The 17910-nt window shown below is 44.1% G+C and overlaps 1 protein-coding gene across 1 annotated transcript in view; it reads right to left on the bottom strand.

Moving 5' to 3' along the window:
* WDR11 (WD repeat domain 11) overlaps positions 1–17910 on the bottom strand; it is a 635868-nt gene that overhangs the window by 304924 nt on the left and 313034 nt on the right. Inside the window, exons 12-13 of the mRNA XM_086922941.1 lie at positions 14852–14958; positions 10554–10629 (exon numbers count right to left, since the gene is read on the bottom strand). Of these exons, the coding sequence (XP_086779067.1) occupies positions 10554–10629; positions 14852–14958 (183 nt within the window). The remainder of the gene's footprint in view (positions 1–10553; positions 10630–14851; positions 14959–17910) is intronic.

Below are 17910 nucleotides of genomic sequence, written 5' to 3'. Positions count from 1 at the left end.
CGGGGCAATTTTGAAGGTTGCGAACACTTCTACTTTTAAACCTATCACCCCGGCAGTTGAAATGTACAAAACACAAGCTAAAGCGGCTGCATCATATGGTAGCGAGCTATGGGGGCATAAAGCAGGGACAGCGTTGGCCAGTGTAGAAAATAACTTTTTGAGACGTCTCCTGGCCCTCCCTCTTGGTACACCCCTGCTTCCCTTAAGATTAGATGTGGGCCTTCCCCCCCATCGGTGAGGATTTGGAATCAAAGCCATTAAGATTCTGGCACAGGCTCTGGTCCACCAGTGAGCTTGCATACTACAGGCAAGACCTCATCCACGTAATGAATTTGAACCACGGTGATAAAATTCCGTGGCTGGCATTCGTAAAGAAAGAACTGTACCGACTGAGTCTTCATGAGCTATGGGAGGCCCCTGAGTTAGGCTGCCGAAAAGTCTCTCGAAAAAGACTGGAGGAGATTCATAAGGAGAGAAGTCTTGCTTCCCTTATGCTTGCACCCCACAATGGGATCTTAACTGAACGATTTTTGGACTCCAAGAATTCTTACTACTTTGAAAGTTTTATGGACATTATTTTCCCGATATTGGCAAGAAAACTGTTTATTCAATGGAGGCTAGGTACACTGCCCATCAATTTTTTACATGCAAATGGGCAAAGGGGGATGACAAAACTTGCCCTGGGTGTAGCAACTATGTTGAGGAGGAAATTCATGTTTTGTTCTTCTGCCCAGCCTACAACGACCAAGGAAACATTGGCTAGTGCCTCTATGTAGGAATTTGGGCGTAAGGAGCCTTGCGATCTCATACAGAATACTGAAAACAAACACCTCCCCTCATATAGTATTTGCAGTTGCAAAATTTTTAATGGCCATGTGGCACATCAGGAGAAAACTGTTGAAAGCCTGAATACTACAGGACGGAACTTTTATACAACTGTAATGCCAATCCACCTCCTGATTACCAATAAGGGAATTGATTCTTTTCTCTTTTTTTTTCCCTCTTTCAAAGTAATGTTTTAACATAATGGTTTTATACAATGTGGATGTTTTATGATGTATGTTTTTATATGTATCTTATATGGCCTAAATGGCCGAAATAAAGAATTTTTGGATTGGATTGGAAGTTTTTACCATAGTCACACAGAGGGCGAAAATGCTGATGGAATTGCTTTGTGCGAGCAGAAAAACCCAAAGCAGGTGCTGTTGCTCTGCTTTCATTGAATTGTTCCTAAGCGAGTCTACTTTGTCTTCTAGAAGGCAAGAGCAGTCAAACGGCATATCCATTAATGATGCCTGGCCATTCCTGGAGAAGCCAGTAGAACTCATTTAGGTATGGCATCAAAGAGCCACACTAGTACCCATGGTGTGACCCAAAAAATCAGTTGTGTCCAGTCCAGATCTGGTTACAATTTTTTCTGCATTGTGGCAGCTTGAATATCATGGGAATAAGATGCCCAAAGGTCAATCAAAACAGCTGGTACAATTTTTCCATTATGTTACAAATGGCACAAGATTAGTGCCAGAAGAAACATTTGCCATTTACTGATCTCAGAGCAAGGTTTGTGTAGGACAAAATCAGTTTACAAAATGTTTTTATTTGTTTAGACCTACGAGAAGGTGACAGTGTAGGAAAGCATTGGGATTGACATTGCCTGCGCTACCCAACAATTCGGTCTTGGGTGCTTTCAAAGAAAGGCAGGGTCACCAGATGCAAGGCGATGAGCAACCTATCTGTTTAGAGATGGACTTGAACAAGACTTGGCCCAAGTGCCTAAAACAGTATCTGTATGGGCGTCATTGGGCCTCGTTAATTGGTAATAGAGGCTCCGTGGGAGCATGACCAGGTTGCAAGACTTCAGTCAGTACATTAGTTTTACACCCATGGTTGGTAGCTGTAAATCCAAAACTTCAGCCACTCGTCACATAACCAGAAGAGGATATTTACTCTGTGGCAGGATTGAAGAGGGGATCAGAAGGCCAGTATCACTTGAAGTATCCAGCCCACTGGCATCCTGAAACTCTTCATACCTGTTGCCCTCGTCATATTGGGGAACACAGTCATCCCTGTAATGATAGTTATCATTGCCTGATTCTGTGCCAAAAAGATTGTGTAAAGTCTGGGCCCTACCATGTGGTAAGAGCAAGGTATCGGCATGAGAGGGGTTGCCGAGTGACTGCATTCCGGTCGGCGTCGGGCACAACTGTTCAGGCAGCAGCCGAGGTCATGGTGGATTCAGCTCTGAGTCACATAGTGCTATGGGACAGCACTGGATATCCCCGTTCTGCATCGGCAGCGGCAATGTGAGAGAAACTGGCACAAGTGATGGCATTGGAACAAATGCACTGGAGCTGATGCTAAACCTGCTGCAGGTACAAGGGGCATAGACAACCCCAAGGGAAGAACCGCAGGCGGAAGTCTGAATGGAGGGTGTACCACATACTTGGGGCACAAAGGCACGGAAGAGGAAGCGAGTCAAGAAGTAAACATGCACAGCGTGGCCTCACTTGAGGTCTCAACTTGCTGCAACATCGCCAATGTACATGGAAATTCAGGGTTGCTTGGAACCAAGTTTGGAATTGACGCTGAGAGAGATCATGAGCCAGACAAGTAAGCACGACTCGGTCCTTGCGCCCTCTCTGGACTTCGAGTGTGGCAGGAAAGACACAATTCTTGCTTTGATCTCCTGTGCTTTTCTTTCTTTATTTAACAACTTTCAGGATTGGGATCAGGACCGTCCTTTTGACTACGCTCAGCAGCACTGCGGAGTGTTCTTGTGTATGCCGACATTGAGTTTGATCTCACAGGCCTGTATGACCTTCTCACTTATCTGGGCACAGATGCTGCAGACCCTGGATTCTACTTTGATCCCAGGCCCCACAAACAGACGTTGTGACTGTTAGAAATTGGGTTATTAGTTGAGAGGGAAAGTACCCGCCTCAAGTAATTATCGCAATCCTTGTCAGGGGGAACCCTTAAAGTCACTAAATTAACCTGAGCTCAATCCCCTGGCAACTATGGAACAGAGCAGACAGGGTTTACATATAGGCAATGTGTAAAGTATTGCGCAGTACTAAAACTGTAATAACGTCGTAATGCAAAAGAATAGAAATCCCAAAATGAATTAGAAAAAGAGAGCCAAATTTAGCAAACAAAATGACACCAAAATGAAAAAAAATCAATGAGGTAAACTAGAGATTTGAATTTTAAAGTTTTAAAGTAGAAATAGATCCAAGAAGCTCCAAGTGGCAATGATAGTGAATGGTTGCAGTAAAACAGGACGTAGGTGTAATTTGATGCTGACCACAATGGAGTGGTGATCAGATACACTAACCAGGTTTGTCATAGTCAAAGATTATACTTTCTGATTTTAGTCTTTTAAGTCCCAATCTACCACTGGATACCACTTCTAAAGCTCCATCTGAACCTCAAGGGATGCACTTAAAGACTAACTGAAACAATCAAGATAAAGCAGTCCAGGTCCAGCTGCCATTGGTAAGCCGGGCAGCTTCAGGAAACGCCTCCTGTAGCTTGAAGTGGAGATGAGCCATATGACATTTGGAGTCCACTACTTTGTCCTGGGCACAAAAGGGAGAGCAGGTCCAGTCCTTGAGGGCTCTTTGCAGGTCTCAGACAGCAGAGTCAGTCCTCTTCTGATCTTCCACAGGTCCAGGAATGTTCTGTAGTGGGGGCCTGGAGGAGCCACATTTATGCCTGGCACAAACTTGTGTTTGGAATGACCCCTGGGAATGCTCTAACCAATGGCGTAAATGATCCCCTGCCCTGTTCAGCATTTTCAAGAATGCCGAAGAGGATGGCCGAACTCTTCGGTCACACTAAACATGGGCTTTGAGGGCTGAGAAAGGGTATGTGGATTGTACCATGATAATCCTGGCATCCTCCTAAATCCCCCCAAAAATGTTAACCATTTTTATTGATTTTGATAGTAACAGACAGATGCATATCAAGTACATAAGTCGTTGATGGACAGTATCATATTACCTGTTCCCAGAAGTGATGGATATCATGAGCAATTACATCATACTCTAAAGGAGGCATTGGTTCAGAACAGTGCATAGAGAAACAAACTTGTAAATAATTGGCAGGTCTTATCAAGCACAGTTAATCTTAATAGTAGCAAAATGAAATATATGTACGGCAGCCCATCCTACCAAATCCCATATAGACTCGATCTAGTCCTAATTAGTGAAGTAAAGACAAAGAGACACGCAAATATAGCCAGATTACAGGCATGCTTTTCTTAAAAGGAAAGTGGACTTGGTAGGGGTACTTTCATAAAGCGTAAAGGAGTATGGTGGCCGTCCCGTCTATCAAACAGTCCTGTAACATCAGGACTCCTCTAAAAGGACCTGCAGATCATTGAGGAATGTGTCCAATTCCAGTGCAATGGGCGACTTTGCGCGAGCCCCAAACTTCTTCTATACGGAGAGCAACCATTTTAGGATGGCCGCGTACTAATACTGCAAGTACTGGCAGGCGAGCGTCCATCCACTTCATTGAGATAGTTCTTGGGGATATAAGTAATGCCATGTCTTTAAAATGATTGGTGGCACTCCGCTCCCTCCTACGCCTGAACAGCCCCAAAAGGCTAGCTTCCATATTTCACAAGTTCATCCTCCCCGTGATTGTTGCCAAGACATCAGTGACCTCCCTTCACAGCGGCATTGTCACTGGGCAAGTCCAAAACATATTGGCCATGTCGGCGCTTTGAGTGCTGCATCTGGTCCAAATTGTTTCAGCGCCATATTGTGTAGGCGCGTCAGTGTGAGGTATGCTCCATGTAAGATGTTGTACTGCATATATTGGAATTTCGGATTGCGGGAAAGCTTGCGTGGGTATAGCAGGATTTTATTCCACTCTTTTTGTGTCAGGGTGCGACCAAAATCGTGCTCCTAAGCCTGCCTGATGTGGTAAAATGTGTCTTGTGGGGTGTATGCCAATGCACGGGTGAACCATGAGATCGGACGACGTCCGTTTCCCATAATGTGAAGTGCGCGCACAGGGGATGTGTATCCGGCTGAGTATCTGTGATTTGCCAGTTGCACTGTAGTTCAACAAATAACGTGTGGTAAGCTAGAAAGTGGCCCATGGGTAAGTTATGATCTGCACATAGTTGCTCACATTGGGTAAGGGCAGCATTTTGGAATAAAGCACCCAGGGTAATCACCCCCACTGCATCCCAGATCTCTAACCGCTCTCTACACAGAAAGTCCCTGACAGGACAACTAGAACTGACGCAGATCTCTGGTATCGGCTAACACCAATGCGAACAACACAAGGGTCCAGGACAACCGCAGACTTCTAGTGTCGGTGGCGTGCCTTATCGTCAGGAGCTTATTCAGCTGCATCGGGAGCTTGCCCTTTGGCAGCAACAACTCACCGATCGTTCGACAAGCACGGTCCGGTATTGGTAATCCTAGCTCTTCTAAGTGGCAGCCCACTAACCATGAAGATAGCCACTGCGGCTGAGCCACCAAATAATAATGTTCAAAATTAGGGGCACCTAGAACCCCCTTATTAACTGGCAGCTGAAGCTTGCTGAGCACTATGCACATTCTGCCCTTATTCAAAACAAACATTCCTAATATGCAATGGAGAGTGCAAAATGTGTAGCTAGGAACATGGACTGGGAGATTATGGAAATAATAAATAAGATGAGTAAGCATCATCATCTTGGAAAGCGATACCCGGCCTTGCACTGTAAGTGGAAATGTGCTCCAAAATGCAAGTTGTGGACGAAGGGAAACAATGGCCGGCGCCAGGTTGCCATCTATTAAGTCCGGCATACTGTGAGAAATACAAATACCATGGTCATGAAATGTGTGATGCTTCCAGCACAGAGGGGGTGGTTGCACTTTCAGGTGATGCGGCAGGTTATCCGGGGTCAGGGGGAACAGACAGGTCTTCGCCCAGTTCACTCACACACCCGAAGCATCTCAGAATTCCTCAAGGGCCGTTTCGATCCCTCCAGATTCCCACCTGATATCTCGGATATAGAGGAGCACATCATCTACTTAAAGGGAAACAACATGTAGTTTATTCCCCAGGGGGATACCCCACTCCTCCCCATCGCGTCACTGATGTTGGGCAAGTTGTTCCATTACTGAGGCAAAGAGGAGAGGTAATGGGGGCATCTCTGACGTGTACCTCGGCTAATCGTTATTGAGGCCGATATTAATTGGTCTATCTTGATGCGGCCAGTAGGATATGTGTTGAAAAGTTATATGAGGCGCATTAGGCATCCAATAATGCCCAACTTCCAGAGTGTTGCGAACATATAGGCCCAGTTCACCGTGTCGAATGCCCTTTCCAAATCTATCACTAGTAAAGGTGCATATGGCCAATGCCAGCTCCAGCACCCCAAGGAACCTGCAGATTTTTAGAGTGATTTAGCAGTTAGGGATGAAATCATTCTAGTCTGCATGCACCAGATGAGGCATATGTTTTAGGTGGCGGCCCGCAATAACCTTGCTGAGTATTTTGCAATCAGTGCCCAACATGGACAGTGGAATGTCACCTCTAGCGGATCTTTGTTAGGTTTCAGCAATGAGACTATAAGGGATTCTTGAAGTGTCAGAGGTAGACTTCCCACCTTCATTGCAGTTTGGTATAACTCAAGTAAATTGGGGACCAGCGATCTACATAGGTCTTATAGAACTCACCCGGGAGGCCATCCAACCTGGGAGTTTTACATGTAGCCAATCTACGAATGGCAGCCCTCAGCCCTTGTTCTGTGATAGGCTAATCCAAGATCCTCACAAGCTATATGATCTACAGTGGGCAGAGTGATTTCCTCAAGAAACGTTTGTATGCCAGCAGCTCTATCGAGGGCAGGGGGATCATACAATAATTTATAATAGGCTGTTAATGCACAGTGTATGTCGGACTGACTAGTAACGGTGCAGGTCAGGACTGATAAAGTATAGTGATCGGTGTTGTTCAAATCGTGCTACGTCGGAGCTAAGTACATAGATGCTGCCTCATAGGAGCGGTTGGCCATCAAGTTGACCTTCCTCGAAGACGTACCACTCTTCGGGATCAATCTCCATGCCAAGGTACCAAAAGGGAACTGTGGGACGAATACATATTAGTGCCCCATGGGCAAACCCTGAACAGGTTGTGCTGTAGCATTGTGCACACCATCGCTTTTGCAATACAACATCTTCACCACCCGCAACTTGCGTTTCTTAAAGGAACGCTTTGGGCATGCTGCGCTGCCCGATATATTGTTGGACAAGGTGTCGCTTGCGAGCTGTCCCCATCCCATGAACATTCCATGTAATTATCTGTATCTTAGTCATGTCCCTTTCGAGGTTTTGAAAACATACTAAACATGGTACTGGTCTAGAATGTGGTGCATGACCTGCTGAAACAATAGAATATAACTCCCTACTCCCCTCTCAGGGTAACCTCAAGAACGGCATCTACCAAAACGATGACTAGCAGACCCACGGTGTGGGAACTCTAATAGTGGAGTCTCACTGAGGCTGGACCTTAGCCGTTAAGGAGTGGATCTATCCTTCAAGAACAGTGATAGCAAGAAGTAGTTCATGAAGTGTGAGCCCCGTTTAGGTAACATGCCCGAAAAAAAGTGTAAGGTCACCCTGGTGTAGGCTATGGCTGCCAAAATTGTATCTAGCTTGTCGTCTGCGAGGGACTAAGTTCCCCCCTTGCGTACTTCAGGCTCCAGCCGAACAGGAGACGCGCCCCCGGTCCTCCTCGCTTTCCCGTGATCTGTGGTTACGTCACACAAAGGTGCGTCAGGCCGCACTTGTAGTTGGTTGTCGTCTAGCCGGAAGCGTGGGGAAGAAGACCAACAAGGGTACCCTCCTCCACTCAGGAGATATGCCAGACCTCCTACATGCTCTAGTGAGTTGTCCAAATAAAGCGGCACAGAGAGTCAGTTAAAGCATCGCAGGCAAGGATCACTGTTCCGAGTGCAAATATAAATGTCAATTCAGGGGATCAGAAGGTCACCACACATCGGATGCTTCACAGGAGCTAGTCTAGAGAAGGTGAGTATAACAGTCTCATCAAGGACCGCCACAGTCGCAGGCCCCATCAGAGTATGGACCAGCCACACCTCTCTTAACGGGTGGTAGGAGCTCGAGAAAGGGACATGAGCAGTCCAGGTTTATTTCTTCCGTGTGGTAGAGTTCACCATATGCTCTGTCCAGGAGGGGGTCCCAACAAATAGGCCACTGCGAAGTGTTGTGCAGTGTCGCTCTTGCACCAATGGAGGCATGGAGGGTGCACAGTAGTCAGACCTGCCTCCTCTCTCCCTGAAATCAATGTGCCATTGGCAGGAAGAGGCAGACTAGCAGTCTCATCCCTCATTCATCTAACGACCAGGGGATTTGATGTATGCAGCTTCGGAGATGTCTCAGGCTTTAATTGCCCCACGCTCTTGAAAATGGGGTACGTTTAAAAAAAATAAGTTTAGGTTTCATTTTTTTAAGAGCATATGTCATCCGTTGGGCCACTGCCTGCTCTTAAAAAACATTTTTTACATTCTCAAAGCTTCCCATTTGCGAAAGGCTCACCAACAACTTGCAATTGGTGGTTAAGCACTACTGTTTTAAGACTGGAATTAGGTCGCAGAATAATAATACATACCATTCCACATCACTATTTTGAAGGGACACCCTAAACACGCCCCTTTAAAATACCTGACCGGTATGCATTCTCAATGCTAAACAGTGATTCTGTAAACTATTACCAAATCGTAATTTGGCATTAATACATACCAAAATGCCTTTTTGCATTTACAAACGGCCTGATTCTGGCAGTTTGCAAATGCAAATAGGCTTGATACATCTGACCCATAGTCTCTTCGTAAAGATGTACGCACCTCTACTATTCTATCAGGTAAATACCATTTTCCTTAGAGCGTATTCAGACTCTGTATAAGAGAACAACTGACCTTGTCTTACTCCTTGTATGCTATTATCTGGAAATGATTTCTCATTCAAAATGTCCTACTTCACTCTCAAGACTTCTTGTTAGTCCACTCCATAGCATATTTACTCGAGTTATTACTTATTGCTCAAGTTAGTTCAAATGCACATCACAGTAAATATCCAAACTACATGCTGTACTTTCACCTCTGTTTTTTAAATTAGCTTCCCCTCTTCATCTCAGGAGCGCCAAATTCCACAACTAACTATCTCTATAAAGGAGTGCTACTTTGAAACCAAACTTTCACAACCAAATCTAGTCTGCTTATTGAAGTTCTTTATCACTTTACTCGTCTGCATCGTGAACTAAGCCCAGAATGTACTCCTTCTTTTACCAATTCTGATTCCTAGCCGAGCATCCTCTCTTTCTATTGTGCACCGTATGAACTGTGATGTTGCAGATATCACTGGTCTGAGCTCCTGCTCATCACTTTCAGATGATACAAGAGCTTTTGAATTTTCAGAGCCAATCTCTCTTTACGGACCGTGAACAGATTTAACTAGCAACACTAGAATTATACTCTTCAGTCCATATACAGAATTCAAGATCACACAAAAGTATAAGACCAATCTATATATATATATATATATATATATATATATATATATACATCCGCGCCTATTTATAGCCATACAAGAGCTCTATTAGTTTATCAGAAATCGAAATAAAATGAACTGTAGGTGGTTTCGCGAACATCAATGTGTATCACAATTGTGGCCATCTGCCCACTGTTCTCATCATGGTGCTTGTGTATTGCTTCATTGTGTTTAGTTCTGTCATTTCAAAATATTTTTGTGGTTTAGATTAATAGTTGTATTGTTTGTTTAATTTTTCCGTCTTAACTAATGCTGTTCAAGGCACAAAACATGTTCTAGCAACACTGAATACTAAAGATATGCACTGAAATACTGATACTCGACAACAATTATTTGCAGCTTGCGATGCCACTCGTGAAAGGACTGCGACAAACAGGCAGAGGTACCCAAATAAAAGAAGCACCATTACTGAATAAGACAGCTAAAGAAGTGGCCCATATTTGCAAAGCGGGGTAGTTTTCAGCAGGCAAAGACAATCTACATTGGTGATTTGCAAGGTGTGGGAAACTGCATGCATTTCTGCCTATTTCATATGATATTTGTGGCAGTATCATGGAAATCAAAGGTAAAAACCTGTCAACTAAGCCATAATAGAGGCCCACACGCAGTCAACATAACAGTCCACACACTGACCAGTTGGACCAGGAGCTCTGGCCCTGCCAGATAGCCCTCCAGGCCAGTCCGACCTTGATGCCACTAGCCCTACTTGTCTACTGTGTGGCAGACAATGTGTTAGGACTGAGTATCACAGAATAACAGTGCACACTTGACACAAACTACTCTGAACTCTAGTCACAATATCACACGACTCATCCATCACACAGCAAGTGCTCTTAATCCAAACATAGTGGGGAATCCTGGGACAAGACCAGCTTCGGGGAACAACAGTAAAGCCATGAGCCAAATAGATCAGACGTTCATCATGTTCTTGCGACTGAAGACTACAGGTCAGACAAGGCTGCTGCCACGAGCACTTACTTCAAGTGAGACACCTTAATCATCTCGATGGCTGGCTCATCATTGCCGCGTTCTCCCCGGAATGCAATGCTTCGGCCTGCAACCAAAATGAGATATGTAATCAAAATCTCGCACAAGAGTAGTGAATCACTTCCCTCAGCCCACCCCCTTTGCCACTTCTGTGAATATCACTGATGGAGCCAGTGTAATTGAACTGTCACACCCCGCGCGCGCCGCGCGTTAATCGTCTGCCCAGTAAGGATGAAACTGACATCTGGGTAACACGGGCAACTGAGTTCAAGGTGGAGTCAATACTGAGCGATGACGTGTCTCAAAGACAAATACTTTGCAGATTTGGGAACTCTGAATGGCTCGAAAACATGGAAAAAAAGGTCAATTGTGGTGAGATTACCTGATTGAATTTGGTCCTCAGAGGTTTCTGTAGCCACTGATGGTATTCCCAACCTCTGTAATGTTTCAAATACTTTTCCAACCTAAAGCCTACAGCCTACAGAGCTGTCTAGTGAGGATCTCTACTTTCTCTTTACTACCACCTGTGGACCATTGGATATATATGCAGATTGTTTCCCAAATACTCAATTGTAGTCTCTGGAAACCCTGCTTGCGAAAGGCTACCTAGTCAAAGACTATGATAAAACTTGAAAAAATGGTACATAGCTTTATCTCTGGTCGCTCCTGTGTTGGTTGGAGATGAACTTTATGATGAAACTGCTAGTGCCCCCAACAATCACACAACCTGACTAGGGAGTAAGTGGGAATGAGCATTTCTTAAGACAAAAGAGAGAGCATGCACTAATAGGGACATGGGGAGAGGGGCATTGCATATTCTTTATGTTCCAAGCAGAAGGAAAGTACGCATTTTACTCAAGTGATAGGATACAAGACGACGCGTGGCAGTGGTCCGGTCGTATTTGTGATCATATAGCCCTCATATAGAAAGTTCCCACGACTTTGAGCTTTCTTAAGATTTTGTTGCATCAGTGTCTCATAAATTCACGCATTAAAAAAATATTTCTTTCCACTTATCTAAACACAGAATTGTATCCTTTCAAAGGAAAAAACTTTTAACTTGTGAATAATTATCAACTGAAAAGTGGACTGATCTCCGCATATCAGTGTAGCACATTTCAGAAATGGGACTCTTGTCTGACAAAGCAGCAGTTTTTTAAACTCTCACTATACCTAATACTCGCATATGGGATTTTAGCATTTTAAATTAGATAGCGACTATCTCTTTAAAACATCCCTGAGCTCCTTCCTCACAGTGAGGAAGTTGTAGCCCTCGATAAGACTAAATTTTCCTACAGGGAGGAGAAACCCATATGATGAAGCATGTCACCTATGGTTAGTGAGGGTTTTCGTCCTTAAAGGGATTATACCCCATTTATTGATGAGAGATTATGAGAGACTCCAATCCTTTTATCACTTTATACACATTTTTTGATGTAAACATATAATTTGTGTGCTAGTGTAGACCCGGGCTTGTTTTGTGTTAATAATTACGATTAGGGGATATTCTCCTCGTTGGTCTTTAAAAAAAAATCCATCCCCCACCTAGTTTGTGTTACAATTCCTGTAAAAATGCCAGTCTCTAATTTCGCAATTTGTGATGCACACAGTCGCCGTTTATAAAGAAAAGATGTCAGAACTAGACTGTTGCTAGGTATAACAGTCGAGTTCTGCCATCACAATGCCTTCTGCTAGACCCAGCAACCAAGGTCAAAGGCAGGTCAGGTCAGGGAGAATAACTGTAGCAGCTGTTTAAAACAATGAAAGCTGAATGTTGCATTTTTTTCTTCTGCTCCATTTTCCTAGTTTACAATGACAAGCAGAGAGTACATGTTTATTTTTGCTCTCCTTAGATGGTTAGAGAAAAGCTAGAATCTTTCTGCCTGCTACTAGACAATCCATGCTATTGCAGCTTTAAAAATAAAAAAATGACTTGAACAGTTTCAAATATCTGTTTGCAACAAATATCTAACAGGTTTTTGATGTGTTTAATTTTGCACTAGAGGTTTCATTTTTATTCTTCATGTATGTAAACATGCTTACTATTTCATATGAAAGAGCTATGAACCAAGGTTTTAGGTGGTTTGCGGAAAAGGTGATGTGTGATCATGTATTATATGGTATAAAGTACCCCCTGGCGTACATGAGAAGGATATTGCAAGTCACCTCAGTGTTATATAACCTTATAAAGGAATTCGGAATTCGGGCCTCATTCCTTTGTATGATTATGGAACTCTTTGGTGACTTGCAATATACCAAGGGGTATTTTATGCAATATATATCGTCAGTGAATCAGACCTCACCCCTGGCCAACCACAGCCCCACAAACAGGAATTATGCACCTTCAGAAATCTCTCCATAAATGCTTTACAGATTGCCTTAACTATTCTGAACACCTTATCAGACTCTTATGCCTAAGTCAATACTCAAACTGTCCTCAGCTACACGCCCAAGTCAACATTGACAGCCACAAACCTGCATCCACTCATCCAACGTATCATAAGTCCTTACCTCCATTAGTACCAAGAGCACACAGAAAGCAAGCTAGCCATCTTCAGTAAGGAAAAGAAATGGTAAAGATCACACCTCTAGGAAGACACTGTGCAGAACATGAAAAATATACATTTTCACAGCTAAGACTCACTACTACACCAACACAATCAACACTGCCTCCAATCAGCCAGTCAATCAATCAATCAATCTATCAATCAGACAGTATTTGTATAGTGCTGCTAATCACACACAAGGGTATCCAGATGTTAGGTTGCTGGGCTCAGTCGAAAAGACAGGTCTAGATCATTTTCCTGAATTCCATCAGCGAGGGTGATGTTCAGAGGTGGAGGCGAGGCCATTCCAAGACTTGGCGGTGAGAAAGGAGAATTAACGTCCCCTGCTGTGGCTTCGGCGCCTGCACAGTGTCTGTGTGAGGCGTAACAAAGGTCTCTGGATGGTTGGTGGAAAATCAGGGTGGTGGTTAATGTATGTTGGTCCAAAGTCGTGGAGGGCTTTGTAAGCATGTGTCAATATCTTGAATTGCCATCTTATCTGGATGGGGAGCACAGTGAAGTGTGGGGTGATGTGGGTTTCTAAGTTGAGGAGAAGTCTGGCCGCTGAGTTCTATATTTTCTGTAGTCCCTCATGAGTTCAGTGGAGGTTCCTACATACTGTGGGTTGCCGTAGTTCAGCTGGCTGCTGACTAGGGCTTGAGTGAGAGTTTTTCTTGTGCTGACGGGAGCTGTTTCAAGATTCTTCAGAGCATACGGCGAGTTTGGAAGCAGGCGGAGGAGACTGTGTTGATCTGTAAGTTCCTGGTGAGTTTGCTGTCCAAGATGATGCAGAGGTTGCGGGCGTGGTCTGTCGGAGAGGGTCCGAGCTCAGTGCGCCACCAAGTGTCAGTCCCAGGACGGTGTTGTTGCCAAAGATCAGTACTTATGTCTTGTCAGTGTTGAGCTTCAGACAGTTGGTCTTCATCCAGTCAGTGAAGTTCTTCAAGCAGCTGTAGAAGTTGGTCTTCGTGAGACCAGGGTGTGCTGAGAGCGAGAGGATGAAACAGTGTTCTCCTGGAGGTTGTCATGCACCGCATCTGCCACACACTGACATTCTTAGTACTGCTAGAAAACTCAGTCGACAAGGGTAATACAATTCTCAGCTGCTAAAAGGACATAACTGGCCAAATCAGGTAACAACCATAGAACATGCAGTGAACAAAGTATGTTAAAACAGGAGGTGTTTGGTTGCATGGAAACAAATATCACAGTCACAAATAAAAAACTGGGGTCGACCTAAAAAGAATCTGAGATAGGTAGCTTTTTCCTGATCAAGCCAAACACATGGAAAATAGATTTTTAAGGGTTGTGGTGGAACAATACCCTACCAGACACTCTGTACTTGCATTTAAAATGTATTTAAGTTATAAGGTTGCAACAGATCCATCACATTTCAAGAGATATGATAAAACGTAAACATTCATCTAATTTAACTCTAGATGAGACACAAATTGAGAGTATTCAGAGTCAGAACACAACTGGACAGCATACAAAATGAGCAGAAAAACTGTCCAATGTAGACTATTTACAATTGATCGATATTTACTACTATTTAGCTTGCTCAAAGTTTCTGCCTTTCACCCCTTCTTATAATCACTGTGGCAGAAACAATGCAGAAAGCGGGCATGAAATTGTAGAGTGGATTGTATTTTAGTGCAGTTGAAAAGTCAGTACTAACAGCCTCGTACCACTAGTCCTAAATGTAGAAGAAAGAGCGACCAGAGAGAGGTCACTTGTTCAGACCTGTTGGGAGGTCGACCAACTGCAGCTCATTTCGGACCAGTCCCACGTTGTTAGGCGTCGAGGTGGCGAACGAGAGGAAGCTGTTCAGGCTGGCCCATTCAATGCCCCTGTAAAGGAGAAGATACAGCAACTATAACAGATATAGCAATGTAATACATGTGAACTGAGGTATTGCTTCATGTGCACAATTATGAAGGGCAATAATTAGTAGATTTAGGTTTGTTGAGGATGGCTATCAAAGATAAGAATTTCCACAAGTTTATTCAGGAGACTGGTAATTGACACACACTCGGGTTGACGTGTGTAGACACATCTAAGATAGGTACCGGTTTACTATGGGAAGAAGTGAGTGACTAAGACTTAGATGTTGATTAGTTAAGTACAGGGCGGATTGCTGTGAAGAACAGTGAAGTGTAATATTTAGTTTCTGGTATGTTATAAACATGTTGTGAACAGTGGTGATTTGTAATGTGCACTAGTTACTGTACGGAATCTCGTGGGTTGCATACATTGGCCTAGAAGGATATGCTTTCCAGAGGACAGTCATAAAAGGCATTGGTTGAAATGAGAAGAAACGTGATGATGTTGCTTAGCACTAGTTGTACTCTTCTATTTCTGTGGAAAGCAGAGCTCCAGTCTAACTTAGTTGCCCAAGAGCTGACGGCTCCCAAACCAGGATTTTAGGAATCATTAATTTCAAAAGACTGGTAATGAAAAACTGTATGGAAAAAAACAATAAAAGCAAAATAATCTTATTGATGGCATGCCAGTGAAAATAAATGTGGCTCAATTACACAAGATATTGGAACAAATGCAGAAATAAACGCATAGGCGCCCATTTATTACTACAGTGCAAAGATTAAATCCCATGTTTTACCATAGTAGAGTTGCAACTTCTGGACTAAGATCATACCTAGACAATCCCTGATGCACACTAAAGGCCTATCCAATGTGATTGCGCTATGATTTTTCTTAGAACCCTGTGTTGCTAATGAATTATCACGATAGAACGTCATGGCATAAATCATGTATGCAAACACAGATTGGCTGAGGCCAAGGTAGCACGTCGCATCCAAGGTTACACCTCTCGTGAGTCACTGCCCCTCTCTACATTCATTAATACTAACACAAAGCACATTACACTCTGCTCAGCTGCATATACACACAACCATATAACAGAACACCACAGAAACATAACAGAAATTAGTCTGCATTTGCTTTCGGTGTAGTGATGTGCAGTTGACAAATCACCTTTGCTCCCAACTTCTCCCTCTTCTCCACCAATCACCCCTTTCACGTCATTCATCAGATCCTCTGTCTCCTGAGTTACAATCTCACTTCCGGCATTCACTCTCAAAGGACTCGCCATATGTACACACATTAAAGTAACATAGAACTTTACCAGTCAATACCTTCTAAAATTAGGGACTTTGTATTTGGGTTTTTTCCCATTGACCACTCGGACCTCGAAGTAGTCAAGTTAGAGTTATATACTGCCCATCAGGGCAAAAGAAAGTGCGTTTCTTTGCTATTTGTTTGGAAAAGTTAATATTAATACATTTACATCGTGCTGCCAAGAAACAGTTTTAGAGTACTACAAGAGGTTTACAATAGATAATTTCACATTAAAATATTTTTCCAGTGTGAATATCACATAGTAGAACTTTGCTGCTGCGAATTCGCAGCCAAATAGCGCTTTCGCAAATAAATCGCTATCCACATGCATCAGCAATTGCAGACAGCGAAAATACCCTAATTCGCAAAATACGAGTCACAATTTAAGGAGAAGCTAAACCAGGTAGTAACCATGAAGTCAAATTGGCAACAACATTTTTTTGGGTGGAAACAACAAACAGGTGTTGGCTAAATCAAACACACTTAAGGAGACTCAGTAGGAGCATGAGGAAAGTCACAATGGTAGGTCTCTACAACGTGGCAAGGCGGATGAGGCTCCAGGCTGCAGCCCAGAACAGACGCAGGATCCATGAACGCATCTTACGGCTGCGGATTACACTACTGGAACAGACTTAAGAGGAGATCTACTCCAAATACAGGCTCAATGGGGCAATGATTAAGAAGCTCATCAGAGACCTTGACCCCCTGATGGAGCACCCAACACGGAGGACCAATGCCGTGCCCACCCATGTCCAGGTCCTGTGCTGCCTGCACCTCCTGGCCTCCGGCAGCTTCCAAGGGATAGTCGCATATGCAGGGGGTATATCCCAAAGTACACTTTCACGCTGCCTACAGAGTTTCCTGGACGCCATGCTGAGCTGGATACATCATTACACCACCTTCCCAACAACCCAACAGGACTTAATGCAAACTAAACTGGACTTCTATCATACCGCACATTTCCCCCATGTAATTGACTGCATCGACTGCACCCACATACACATCTGTCCACCCGAAGAGACCGAATACATGTACAGGAACCGCAAGTCATATCACTCCCTCAACATTCAGGTGGTCTGCAATGCGAAGACCATCATTACAGACATTGTGGCACAATACCCAAGGGAGCACGCATGATTCGTTTATCTTCCGGCACAGCGGCATACACACCCGCTTGGTCAGGGGTGAATTTGGCGAGGGACATCTCCTAGGTAAGTACACATGCCCACATACAGTATGTTAAGACCATGTTGCTGCGCATAACCGCCACTGACCCTCTGCTCCTCCCTTCAGGTGACAGCGCCTAAGCCCTCCGTGAATACCTCCTCACCCCATACCTCAACCCAGCAACACCACAGGAACGGAGGAACAATGATGCGCATATACACACCAGAAATGTGATAGAGAGAACATTTGGCAAGTTAAAGAGTATATTCCGCATCCTCCACAAGACTGGTGGGGCCCTCAAATATCGGCCCAAGATCTGCTGCCGCATCGTGGCCGTGTGTGCCATCCTTCACAATATTGCCACCAAGCGGAGGATACCTGTTGAGGTGTCTGGTAGTGAGTCGGAGGGGGACAACCTGCCACCTGCACATGTGCATCATGCACATGGGGAGAATCCTGCTGAAGGCCACAGGCGCCGTACGCACATCACACAGAAC

Source organism: Lissotriton vulgaris, chromosome 5, assembly GCF_964263255.1.
Source record: "Lissotriton vulgaris chromosome 5, aLisVul1.2, whole genome shotgun sequence".
Taxonomy (NCBI): Eukaryota; Metazoa; Chordata; class Amphibia; order Caudata; family Salamandridae; genus Lissotriton; species Lissotriton vulgaris.
The sequence above is the reverse complement of the archived record's forward strand: the minus strand, read 5'-3'. Positions and strand labels throughout refer to the sequence as shown.